The 13,708-nt window shown below is 43.4% G+C and overlaps 1 protein-coding gene across 2 annotated transcripts in view; it reads right to left on the reverse strand.

Moving 5' to 3' along the window:
* pou6f2 (POU class 6 homeobox 2) overlaps positions 1–13,708 on the reverse strand; it is a 462,178-nt gene that overhangs the window by 254,995 nt on the left and 193,475 nt on the right. For both annotated transcript variants that reach the window (XM_055633835.1, XM_055633836.1), the window contains one exon: positions 9,495–9,586. In XM_055633835.1, coding sequence (XP_055489810.1) covers positions 9,495–9,586 — 92 coding nt within the window. The remainder of the gene's footprint in view (positions 1–9,494; positions 9,587–13,708) is intronic.

Below are 13,708 nucleotides of genomic sequence, written 5' to 3' on the forward strand. Positions count from 1 at the left end.
ATGGACGAGGATGGACCACGTGGAACTGAGGACGCCGCTGCCGGGGGAAGGAACAAAGGAGAACCCGGCGTGGGGGGACCGCCATGCGGGAGGGGGAGAGCAAAGGGGGACCTGGCGCGGGGATACTTTGTAACTTTGTAAATGCCCTTTATGTGGCAACTATTTGCATACCTTGGGTATGCAAGCAAAGAATTTCACTGTGACCTGTCACATGTGAGAATCAAGTATCCATTAATTAATTCACTAGAGTGCTAATTGGAATTTACTGGTGGATCCAGGTTGTGTGTGCATGAAATTTTAAATCATAACGATTGCAATTTTGGGGAGGGAGTGGGGAATTTGTGGTGTGGGTTTACTGGTGTTTGATTCTGATGGGTGAGATCTCGAATGTGAATGTAAGAGTGGTTGGGAGATGGAGCTCATGGAAATCTGACAGTAGACTTATGGGGTCTAAAAGTAATTTGGGGCCCAGATAGAGTTTAAGGAGCTGCAGATCACATTTTGAGGAGAAGTAGGTATTGACTGGCTGGGCAACATGGTGGTTGAGGGTTTGAAAGTGTCATAGATTCATAGAGTGATATAGTGTGGAAACAGGGCCTTCGGCCCAACTTGCCCATTCCGGCCAACATGTCCCAGCTAGACTAGTTCCATCAGCCCACGTTTGGCCCATATCTCTCTAAACCTGTCCTATCCATGTACATGTCTGACTGATCCTTAAAAGTTGAGATAGTCCCTGCCTCAACTACCTCCTCTGGAAGCTCGTTCCATACACCCACCAACCTTTGTGTGAAAATGTTACCCTTCAGATTCCTATTAAATCTTTTCCCCTTCACCTTAAACCTATGTTCTCTGGTCCTCGACACCTACTATGAGCACGAGACTGTGCATCAACCTGATCTATTCCTCTCGTGATTTTATGCACTTCTTTAAGATCACCCATCAAACTCCTGCACTACAAGAAATAGAGTCCCTACCTAGTCAACCTCGCCCTATAGCTCAGACCCTCTGCTCCTGGCAACATCATCGTAAATCTTCCCTGTACCCTTTCCAGCTTGACAATATTTTTCCTATAACACGTGCCCAGAACTGAACGCAATACTCTAAATGCAGTCTCACCAACACCTTGCGCAACTGCTACATGACCTCCCAACTTCTATACTCAATACTCTGACTGACGAAGGTCAACGCGCCAAAAGGCTTTTTGACCACCCAATCTACCTGTGACTCCACCTTCAAGAAACCATGAACCTGCACTCCAAGATCCCTCTGCTCTACAACACTCCCTAGAACGCTACCATTCGCTGCATCAGTCCTGCCCATGTTAGACTTCCCAAAATGCAACACCTCACATTTCCCTGTATTAAATTCCATCAACCATTCATCAGCCCACCTGCTGCAGCTCATCAACCATTCATCAGCCCACCTGCTGCAGCTCGTCAACCATTCATCAGCCCACCTGCTGCAGCTCGTCAACCATTCATCAGCCCACCTGCTGCAGCTCATCAACCATTCATCAGCCCACCTGCTGCAGCTCATCAACCATTCATCAGCCCACCTGCTGCAGCTCGTCAACCATTCATCAGCCCACCTGCTGCAGCTCGTCAACCATTCATCAGCCCACCTGCTGCAGCTCGTCAACCATTCATCAGCCCACCTGCTGCAGCTCGTCAACCATTCATCAGCCCACCTGCTGCAGCTCGTCAACCATTCATCAGCCCACCTGCTGCAGCTCGTCAACCATTCATCAGCCCACCTGCTGCAGCTCATCAACCATTCATCAGCCCACCTGCTGCAGCTCGTCAACCATTCATCAGCCCACCTGCTGCAGCTCGTCAACCATTCATCAGCCCACCTGCTCAAGATCCTACTGTAATTTTTCACAACCATCTTCACTATCTGCAAAACCACCCTCTTTTGTATCTGCTGAGAATACAGTGGTGGTTGGGTTCCAATGGTAGCTCAGAGAGAACAGACAGTTTACAGGTTGAGGTGGGGAGCCTCAGGCATAGTGGACCTGATTGAAACACTCCTGCTCCTCCTTGCCCATAGCCAGAGCTGTCAAATTTCCATGATTTCAGGTCATCTCGCCACTACTTTATACCATTGAGTTTTATGATTCCAGACAAATACAATCAAGTGATTAATAGTAAAACGGAAATACTCATGCAGTACTGAAAATACTCAGAAACACAGGCAGCATATGTGAATAAAGAAAGTGAGATTATGTTTCAGGTTAATAGTAGCTAATCATCAATCATTAACTCCACTTACTCTTTTGACAGTTGTTGACTAGCTTGTTGTGTCTCCCCCTGATGAATAGAAATTCTGAATCAATGCTATAAGACTGTTCTGTAAGACAAAATGGTTGGCCAGGTAGACTGAAACAAAGGACATAAGATGGCTGCTGACCAGACTTGCTGGAACCGGCTGTTAGAATGGATACACAATGTCTTGCAGTTACTGTGTAGTCATGAATAAAGGATCACAGGCCCAGTCTGACAAGATTGAGGAATACACAACCTCCCCCCCTAGCCAGGAAGACTGAGGAATGTACTGGTCTGAGATTATGTGTGGTTCCTCTTTCATCCCCTTATATGTACATACTTGGTTTCCTGTATTCTTCGTACGTGTTGGTCCTTTGATCGGGGGGGGGGAATGTGGGAGGTGCTAAACGGTGGCATTAACATATAAAGAGCCTTGCAATTAAGGGCAGTCAGCTTGACTCTTTGCCAGGTTGTAACCTGTGTGGAGACTCCTGCTCAATAAAACGTACGTTTAAAGCAACCCTGGTCGATTATTGTCGAAACAACCGATGTGAGAGAGAAACGTGAATCAACACCCCGAACATATTAGCTTTATTTCATATTTCCAGTATTTCATGTATCTTGCATTTAGACGAAAATAAAATGAGTGATATATTTATTGACAGGCAATGCCATCAGAATATTTCATGACCACATTATTTTCCTTGGCCAATTGAAATCTCATCCCATATTCTCCTTCTGTTAAATTGCAAGTGAGCAATGGAATTGGTGTATGATTAGTGGAAATTAGTGTTTGCTGTTCAATGCCCACTTGAACATGCTGTATGACTCTATGCTCCAGGTAGATTCAGTCATGAGTCTGGATTTTGGGGACTCCCAGTTTGATAAAAAACAAGGTTACACAAATTCTCCAGCATCTGCAGTTCCCTCTTAAACACTTGATAAAATCCAAATTCCTTGTTCATCTGAGCTTAGATTTAGACAAAGTAACAAGTTTGCCTCCAAATGTATTTCAATGATTGGCCAGGTGCATCAGGAATTGCACCTTTGTGAGTGAAACTGGCCAGTTAAAGATAGCTTGGGCTTACTGGAGTTCATACCTCATGTGTTAGGAGCAGAATTAGGCCATTCGGCCCATCAAGTCTACTCCACCATTCAATCATGGCAGATCTATCCTTCCCTCTCAACCCCATTCTGTGCCTTCTCCCCTTAAAGGGAAATGCAGCACACAGATGCTGGGATGAACATCATCTAGAAAATGGTGAAGAATTGTACAATGGGAGAGGCAGAGCCAACTTTTGCAGAAGCTGCATTGAAGACTTTGCTGGAGAAGGATTGTAGGATTAAAAGTCTTGAAAACTCCTGATACATGTTTGAGAGGAAGAGGGTGATGATAACTTTGGAGGCACAGGTCATGACAATGCCACACGCTGGATCCAATGCCTCAAATGGTTCAATGACTGCTTGATTGATGGCCAAGGTCATTAAATACAGCTTAAAATAATTCACCCACCAAATGCAGAACCTTGCTCAAACATTGCTTAATTCACCACTATCTCATCACTCACTCATCATCAATCTCTACGGCACAGGACTCTAACCTGACATCCAGATGTTTTCACTGTATCCAACACATCTAGCATGACTGCAAGAATCACATTCATATCGAACAGCTGGAAAAGATTACCATTCAACCGCCAACCACCATCACTTGAACATGTTGAACACATCGATATATAAATGACCTTGAGGTAAATGGAGATGGTTTGGCGAGTAAGTTTGCCGACGACATAAAAACTGGAGGAGTTGCAGACAGTGAGGAAGGCTGCCAGAAGATATAGTGAAATATAGATCAGCAGCAGAAATGGATAGATAGATAGATAGATAAATACTTTATTAATCCCCTCAGGGAAATTCAGATGTACAGTAGCCAACACAGTCAGAACGTAAAGCAGACAATACATAAAATACAGACAATACATAAAAGCAATAAATACTTAAAAAGAACCCAATAAATAACTATTAAAAGTGTAAAGCATCCCCATACAGCTTAACGGTCAGTATTATAAAATCTAATGGCTGCAGGGGTGAAGGATCTCCTGCTCTGTTCTACAGCGCAGGGAGAGGAGCCGGTTGTTGTTCTGTGTGCTCCTCTGACCCTCCAGAGTTTCATGGAAGGGTTTACCGGAGTTGTTGAGGATGAGAAATGGATGGAGAAATGGCAGATGGAGTTTAACCCAAGCAAGTGTGAGGTGTTGCACTTTAGAAGTTTGAATGTAAGGAGAGAGGATACAATTAATGGCAAGGCTCTAAGCAGCATTGATGTGCAGAGGGATCTTTGAGTCCAAGTTGATAGCTTACTAAAGGTGGCAGCACAAGTGGAGATTAGTTCAGCTAGGCATCATGTTTGGCACAAACACTGTGGGATGAAGAGGCCGTTCTTGTGTTGTCCTATTTTTTTTTCTATGTTCCCCCTTCTTGTAGAGAAGGACTGTGTAAAATGATAACAGGGAGTGGTTTGAGGAAGAAGTCCCATGAAGAGATCTTCATGGCTTGAGCTAAATGATTTAAGATGGTCAAGGAAAACGACAACCTGGTCTGCTTCTTAGATCAGGAAGGGACTTCTGCTGTTTCAGGTCCAAAAGGAAGGTTAAAAGATTGAAACAATTACAGCTCGTATGATATATCTTTGGGCTTGACTACTTAATGGACCTCCAAGGCTGCATGGTCCTTAGTCAACTTTCTATGCAATGTATTCATGAACCCTGTTGTTTGCAATGAGTGGCTGTTCTGACACCAGGGCATTGCCTTTTACAGTGAGGTATTTCTTAAACATTTTGCATCATTTACACCTGCAGAATTCCCATTGGGATGACAAGGGAGATTCAGGGATGTTCCCCCTGGCTGACTCAAAATAAGACTGTGCCAATCTGGGCTGAGAGGAAGAGTATGTTTTTAGCCTAAGAATAGTGAATCATATAACCATATCACCATATAACCATATAACGATTACAGCACGGAAACAGGCCATCTCGGCCCTACAAGTCCGTGCCGAACAAATTTTTTTCCCCCTTAGTCCCACCTGCCTGCACTCATACCATAACCCTCCATTCCCTTCTCATCCATATGCCTATCCAATTTATTTTTAAATGATACCAATGAACCTGCCTCCACCACTTCCACTGGAAGCTCATTCCACACCGCTAACACTCTCTGAGTAAAGAAGTTCCCCCTCATATTACCCCTAAACTTCTGTCCCTTAATTCTGAAGTCATGTCCTCTTGTTTGAATCTTCCCTATTCTCAAAGGGAAAAGCTTGTCCACATCAACTCTGTCTATCCCTCTCATCATTTTAAAGACCTCTATCAGGTCCCCCCTTAACCTTCTGCGCTCCAGAGAATAAAGACCTAACTTATTCAACCTATCTCTGTAACTTAGTTGTTGAAACCCAGGCAACATTCTAGTAAATCTCCTCTGTACTCTCTCTATTTTGTTGACATCCTTCCTATAATTGGGCGACCAAAATTGTACACCATACTCCAGATTTGGTCTCACCAATGCCTTGTACAATTTTAACATTACATCCCAGCTTCTATACTCAATGCTCTGATTTATAAAGGCTAACATACCAAAAGCTTTCTTTACCACCCTATCTATATGAGATTCCACCTTCAAGGAACTATGCACGGTTATTCCCAGATCCCTCTGTTCAACTGTATTCTTCAATTCCCTACCATTTACCATCTTTGGAATTTCTATCCTTTGGAATCTTTGGAATTTCTATCCAAAAACTGTGGCGGCTCAGTAGTGGTTATATTTCAAGGCAGAGACCAGTATATTTTTAATATTGAGGAAATCGAGGGATGAAGGATAGTGCATGAAAAGAGGCACGAAAGTAAGAATCAGCTGTAATCTTATCAAATAGCTGACCTGGAACAAGCAGATGAATGCTCGATTTCTGATTTCTGATTACCTGATTACCTGATTTCTGCTTTTATTTTTCACATTCTTTTCACACCTGTTCATCACACTCTTGCCTGGTGCACAAGGTTACATTCAGACCACAGCTGACAATCTACTTCGACAAAGGACAAAGGACAGAGGACAGAGGACAAAGGACTTGAAAATGAAGATGAATACTTGAAGATGAATGGCTGTACGATGAGCCAAAGCCTGGCCTTTCTAATTGGTGTAGCCATTCTAATTCTATTGGTGTTGCTCTATTCCCCCATCTTCCGCTACAAATGAGGAACCCTAAAGGGCCTGTCCCACTGACGCGACTTTACAGCGACAGTCTTCGACCCTTCAAGCTCGAGAGCACTCGCCTGGAAAACCTCGAGCTGGGTCAGCGATGAAACCGCAAGCCAGATGGACCGACCAGACACACACACACGCACAAACACATTGCAAAGGCGTGGGCCAGGGAAAGCGGGGGAGTGCTGTCTGAAATTCACACCCGCGATGAACAGGAAGGTAAAAGATGGCTGGCAGAGTTTGGTAAGTCCTTTATAGAGCGTGGAGAGGGGGAGAGTGGGAGAGAGAAGGGGAGAGAATGGGAGAGAAGGGGGGAGAAGGGGGGGGGGAGTGGAGACACTTTTAAGAAGCCAGACACCATTTAATAAAGTTTAGCGGCCATTCTTACCTTTTCTTTCTCAATGAGCTTTTCCTTTGACTACCTTCGATTAACTTCGATTGACTTTGAGTACCTAAAAATAGTATTATGACCTACTAGGACCTACCTCGACTAAACCTACGAGTAAAAAATATTGATTTTTTCCATGGCATTTTAACTCGTGGGCATTTTTTAACATGTTGAAAAATACGCCGCAACCTAGCTGAGGCCTCAAGTACATGGGGACTAGTCTTGAGCATGAAGGAGAGTTACAAAGACCTCCTAAGAATTCACAATATAACATAATTTTTAAATCTCATTGTCATAGCTTTATAAGCCAAATGGAAGGAATTTAATGTTTAATAGCTGTAAATTAATGGCCATTTAAATCAGCTTGCGAGTGGGTTTTTCTGGAACGCTATCAATTGGAATGTTGAGGTTGCAGTGAATTTAAACCGGTATCGGCAGCAAATACACTGCTGGTTCGTTCGGGGAAAAAAATCACCGTTTCGCTACTTAAAATGTGAATTAAATGCATCTTAAGAAACACTTTTATTCATAAAAATAAACTACTTTCTTTTACCTGTCCCCTACGTAAATTCCGTCCCTGTTGTCGGCATTGACGGCTTCAGAAGCTGATTTTAAAATCACTCCAGCGAATAACTTGTCGGGCAAATTAAAAACATTTTAAAAAACGGCCGTCGGAACGATTCCTCAGCCAAAACCTGCACTTCAAACAAAATATAATCCAGGACCAGCAGTGAGGAAAACGCGTTTTAACCCCGCCCCCCCCCCCCTCAAACGCGCCAAAATCGCGCGCATGGCCAGTGGCAGAATTGCAGCGCCGCTGAAGGTAAGTACTGTTTGTAACATACCTACTGCGGGGAAGATGAATACTTGAGGATGAATGGCTGTCAACGATGCCAGCCAAAGCCTGGCCTTTCTGAATTGGTGTAGCCATGTCTAATTCACTAGATTGGTGTTGCGAGGGGTGAAGTCTATTCCCCCATCAGTTCTGCTACAAATGAGTTTTGGTGTTGCGGGGGGGTCATGGTCGAGTAGGTATGAGGAGGAGTCTGGAAGCTGGCGCCTGGTCAAGGCCAGCCTGCCAGACTACAATGGCAACTCATTTGTCGACAGTTTTAATAACAATGTTGAGATTGTTGTTGAGTGAACAGAGGGCTGTGCATTCACAGGGAATGAGATTAGAGTGGGTAAGACGAGGGGTGAAGTCAACATTTGATGTTGCACCAGCAGTTGGAAATAAAAAGGTACAGACTGGCAGGGGGAGACCATGAGGAGGAGGGATGTTGGAAACAGGAGAAGGGGTTGTCACCAGGAGGCGTGGTCTCCTTACCAGAGAAAAGACCCAGAAGCAGAGATGAAGAAGAAGAGGCCAGCATTGGGTTCAGACCCATTGAGGTATAGGCATAAGGGTAAAAACCAGAGCCGCTGCCCAGGACTGACGTTCTGCAGTTCTTTTTTTTCTACATTTTACTACTTATTTTATTCCTTGTTTTTTAAATTCACATGAATATTGTAGTTATGGATATCTGGCATATGCTGCTCTTAATGTTGTTACCTCTGTGATAGATCAATTTTCAAATTACTTACATCCTCCTCTAGTTTAGTTTAGTTTACAGATACAGCATGGAAACAGGCCCTTCAGCCCACCGAGTCCACACTGACCAGCGGTCACCCATACACTAGTTCTATCCTACACACACTGGGGACAATTGACCGAAGCCAAACAAACCTGGACTGTGGGAGAACTCTGGAGCACCAACAGAAAACCCATGTGGTCACAGGTAGAACGTACAAACTCCATCCAGACAACACCCATAGTCAAGATCAAACTTAGATCTCTGGGGCAGTAAGGCAGCAACTCTACTGCTGTGCCACTGTGCCACCCTTATGGAATTGTTGTTTGGGGAAACTGATGACAATTAAAATTGAATCTGAATCTGATGGAAAAGACATTGTTGCATAACAGAATCTGTTCATTATTTAGGTGATACCACCTACACTTATGAGAAATGTGTAGAACAGGAAGAACTGCTATGATTGAATTGGATAGATTTGCAAATAGCCAAGAAAAAACTCTTTTTTAGCTCACACATATTTTGACATACTCATTCTGAGACTAAGAAGGTCCTATATAAATAGATGGAGACTCAGTTGCCAATGACTGCAGCTACAAACCTGAATCATTGTTTCACACATGCACAATGAAAATTAATTTAGAGAAATATTATCGTGTTTAACTTAATGCACAAATTGTCATGAAAAGCACACAGATAACAATTTGATAGAATTTGAATAAAAATTGATTCACACTTACATACGTTTGGAAACAAGTTTACTTTAGTTCATTGTCACATGTACCGAGGTACAGTGAAAAGCTTTTTTTGCATGCTATCCAGTCATCGGAAAGACAATACATCATTACAATCGAGCCAGTTACAGTGTGTAGATGCATGATAAGGGAATGACGTTCAGTGCAAGGTAAAGCTAGTAAAGCCCAGTCAAGGATAGTCCGAGAGTCATCAATGAGGTAGATAGTATTTCAGCACTGCTCACTGGGATCTGGCTTTAATATAAAGTTATAATGTACCCACCTGTGCCCCAACTGTGAATGAAGGGTGTGTTTGGCTAGGCTGGTGTTGGTCAGGTGTGCCAGGTTCCGAATGTGTAGTGCTTCCTCTTGCCCCTGCAACACAAACAGAAACCCCCGTTAAATATTGAAACATATTTGTATTTATGACGTTGCATCTCCTCACAACTTAGTTCAATTGAAAGACTGCCATTCAGATGGTTTGTGACAGTCAGAGAATTGTTACGACACTGATGGGAATCATTTGGCCCATTGGGTTCTTGCAGGGCAATCCACTTTGCCTAATTCCATAGTCATTCCCTATGCCTCTGCAAATTACTCTCCTTCTAGTACCTACATACTACCTTTTGAACACACTAATTGATTCATTCTAATAGGCCAAAATATTAAACTCTATCTAAGTACTTTTTTTTTTTCAAAACTTCCCTGTATCTTTTGCCCAGTCATTTGTATCTATGTCCTCTGGTTATTGAGTAATACAGCACAAAAACAGATTAGTTGGACAAACTCTTCCATACCAACCAAGATGCCTATCCAAGCTTGTCCAATTTGCCTGTGTTTGACCCATAATCCCTAAAAACCTTTTCTTGAATGCACCTGTCCAAAACTATATTACTAAAAGTCTGAACTTGACCATTTCCTGTTGTTCTGTATATTGATTTTAGAAAAAACGCTGCCACTTATGGCTGTGATTTTTGGCCATCTTACTCAGAGTCCCCCTCCGCTGTGCAGGACAAGAGGATTTTTCCCACCAATGAAAAATAAAAGTTATTAGTGTTTAGAAAATGTTGAGATTCTCTCCCCTGAAGGCCACGCACCCTTCCGGAGTGACTATAAAACCCAGAAGTGTTGAGTGCCTCAGTCCGACTCTGCAAGATGGCATTGCGAGAGGGTCACGTCTCTCAGTCTGAGCTGTGAATAATACTGAACACATCTCTACTAAACTGTGAGTGTGGTTTTACTGACCTTGAGTGCCCTTAATGTGGTTTGAAAATGAAAATGTGGTTGGTTTGAAATGAAGCACTGCAAATGGCTGTTGGTGGTGGTTGGTTTGAAGTGAGGCACTGCAAATGGCTGTTGGTGGTGGTTGGTTTGAAGTGAGGCACTGCAAATGGCTGGTTGATGGTGGTTGGTTTGAAGTGAAGCACTGCAAATGGCTGTTGGTGGTGGTTACTTGACAACTTTTTGTTTGCACTGTATATTGATTTTAGATAAAACGTTACCACTTACGGATGTGATTTTTGGCCATCTTACTCAGTCCCCCTCCGCTCATCAGGTGGAGAGAATTCTTCCCATCAATGAAAAATAAAAGTGTTATTAATGTTGTTGAGAATCTCTCAATCACGCCATGAAGGCCACGCCCCTTCCGGTGGGAGGGGGAGGAATTATAAAACCCGGAAGTGCGGGTGTGGCTCAGACTCTGCAAGATGGGGGAGGGAGAGGTCACGACTGTCTGAGCTGTGAATCAACTGAACACACTGAATGTCTACTGAACTCTGAGTGTGGTGTGTTGTGTGGTTTTATGGTGGTTTCACCCTCCTTGAAATGGTATGAAACTGCATTTGAATGTGGTGGCCTTGCACTCTGCATGAAATGGTATGAAACTGCAATTGAATTTGGTGGCCGTGCACCCTGCTTGAAAAGGTATGAAACTGCACTTGAATTTGGTAGCCTTGCACCCTGCTTGAAGTGGTAGGAAACTGCACCTGAATTCGGTGGCATGCACACTTCTTGAAATGGTATGAAACTGCACTTGAATTTGGTGGCCTTGCACCCTGCTTGAAGAGGCAGCGAATTCCACAGACTCACAACTCTCTCTGAGAAAAAGTGTTTCCTCGTCTCCGTTCTAAATGGCTTACCCCTTATTCTTAAACTGTAGCCCCTGGTTCTGGACTCCCCCAACACCTGGAACATGTTCCCTGCCTCTAGCATGTCCAAACCCTTAATAATCTTATATGTTTCAATAAGATCCCGTCTCATCCTTCTAAACACCAGAGTGTATAAGCCCAGCAGCTCCATTCTCTCAGCATAGGACAGTCCTGCCATCCCAGGAATTAACCTAGTAAACCTTGCTGCACTCCCTCAATAGCAAGAATTTGTTTTTGATTCTCCTACGCTGGTAAAAGATTCTGTGCATTCACCCTATCTATTCCCCTCATGATTTTATATGCTTCTGTAAGATCACCGCTCAGCCTCCTGCACTCCAAGAAAGAAAGTCCTGGTTTGCCCAATAGCTCAGCCCCTCAATTCCTGGCAACATCCTCGTAAATCTTCTCTGCACTCTTTCCATCTTAATGAATGACATCCTTCCTGCAGCAGAGTGACCAAAACTGGACTTAGTACTCCAAGTGTGACCTCTTCAATGTCATACAACTACAAAATATCGTCACAACCTTATACTCAATATCCCTACTGATGTGCTTTGATGTAAGTGAATGTAAGAACCCTGGGAAGGGTTGTAGAGCAGATGGATCCAGTAGTACTGGTACATATATCCCTGTTAGTGGCATCACAGGTAGATGGCCTTCTTGACCACTATCTACTTGTGATGCCACTTTCAGGCACTGACTCCACGCCCACCACTGATTACCCACTCATATTAGTTCTATATTATCCCACTTTTTCATCCATTCCCTAAGCACTTGGGGCAATTTTACCGAGTCCAATTAACCTACAAACCCGCAAGTCTTTGGGAGGTGGGAGGTAACCAGAGCATCTCGTGAAAACCCACGCGGTTACAGGGTGAATATGCAATTTCCACACAGATAGCACCCGAGGTCAGGGTCAAATCCAGGTCTCTCGCACTGTAAGGCAGCAGCTCTACCAGCTGCCCTACTGTACTACTCATTTTGGATCTGTGATCCTTTGTAAAATGAATTATGTTGTGGAAAAAATGCAGTTTCAGGACTTTTTAAGTATATGTATAACAACATAAGAACTTGGCGCATGAGTCAGCAATCTTACTTCAAATTTAGTCTGTTATTTATCAAAATCTTCCTCAGCTCTATTTTCCTGTGCTGTGTCTTGTCCCTTGATTCCCTTAATGTACATAAATCTATTGATCGCTATCTGAATGAACTTAGTGGATGGGGCTCTACATCCCTCCAGGGTAGAGAATTCCAAATATTCACTGAGCGCTGTGTGGAGCAATTTACTTTCTGCCTGAAATGGCTGACTTTATTCTAAGATGCCCCAGCCAGAGTGAATATTCCCCCTGCTTTTACTCCATCATTCCTTGGCAGGATTTTATCAGTCAGTCAGTTCATTTTAGTTTATTGTCACGTGTACTGAGGTACAGTGCAAAGCTTTTGTTGCGTGCTATCCAGTCAACAGAAAGACAGTACATGATTATCAAGCCATTTACCGCGTATAGATATATAATAAGGGAATAAGTTCAGCACTACCTCTCTGGTGACCGTCGGACTATCCTTGATCAGACTTTGCTGGCTTTACCTTGCACTGAACGTTATTCCCTTATCATGTATCTAAACACTGTAAATGGCACGATTGCAATCATGTATTGTCTTTCTGCTGAGTGGATTTTGTAAAATTCAATGAGATAATTCCTCTAATCCATGGAGTATAGTCTGCTCCCTCTTTGCTTTTCTGGCTGTCGGCCATTCCAAGAATCAGTGGAGTGAATCGTTGCTGCATACCCTCTACAAAGTGTTAGGAGACCTAGACTACCATGCACCCTAGGTGTGGACTCACCATATAATTGCTGAAATACTGTTTCTTCTTGTACTCAAATCCTGTCACAAAAAAATCACATCCCATATGTCTTCTTAACTGCTTTAAGTGACTTTACCTTAGACTTTAGAGATACCGCGTGGAAACAGACCCTACGTATTACCGAGTCCACGCCGATCAGCGATCACCCCGCAAACTAGCATTATCCTACACATGAGGACGTCCAAATTCCATACAGATAGTGCCCATAGTCAGGATCGAACTCGGGTCTCTGGTGCTATAAGGCAGCAACTCTACCGCCATGTCACTGTGCCACCCCAAACTGTGCCACCCGGCATGACGACATTCAAGCCCCTTTGCACATCAGTGTGGAGGACTACACATTTTTCCATATTAGATTCCATTTGCTTGACATCTGAAAATAGGATTTGGTTCCTTCAGCCAAATTGCTGTGAAAAATGGTTCAAAACTATGACACATGAATCAATTCCTGCAGTATCCTAACAGTCAAAGCAGGTTAACCTGAGA

The sequence above is a fragment of the Leucoraja erinacea genome, chromosome 4 (assembly GCF_028641065.1).
Source record: "Leucoraja erinacea ecotype New England chromosome 4, Leri_hhj_1, whole genome shotgun sequence".
NCBI classification, from domain to species: Eukaryota; Metazoa; Chordata; class Chondrichthyes; order Rajiformes; family Rajidae; genus Leucoraja; species Leucoraja erinaceus.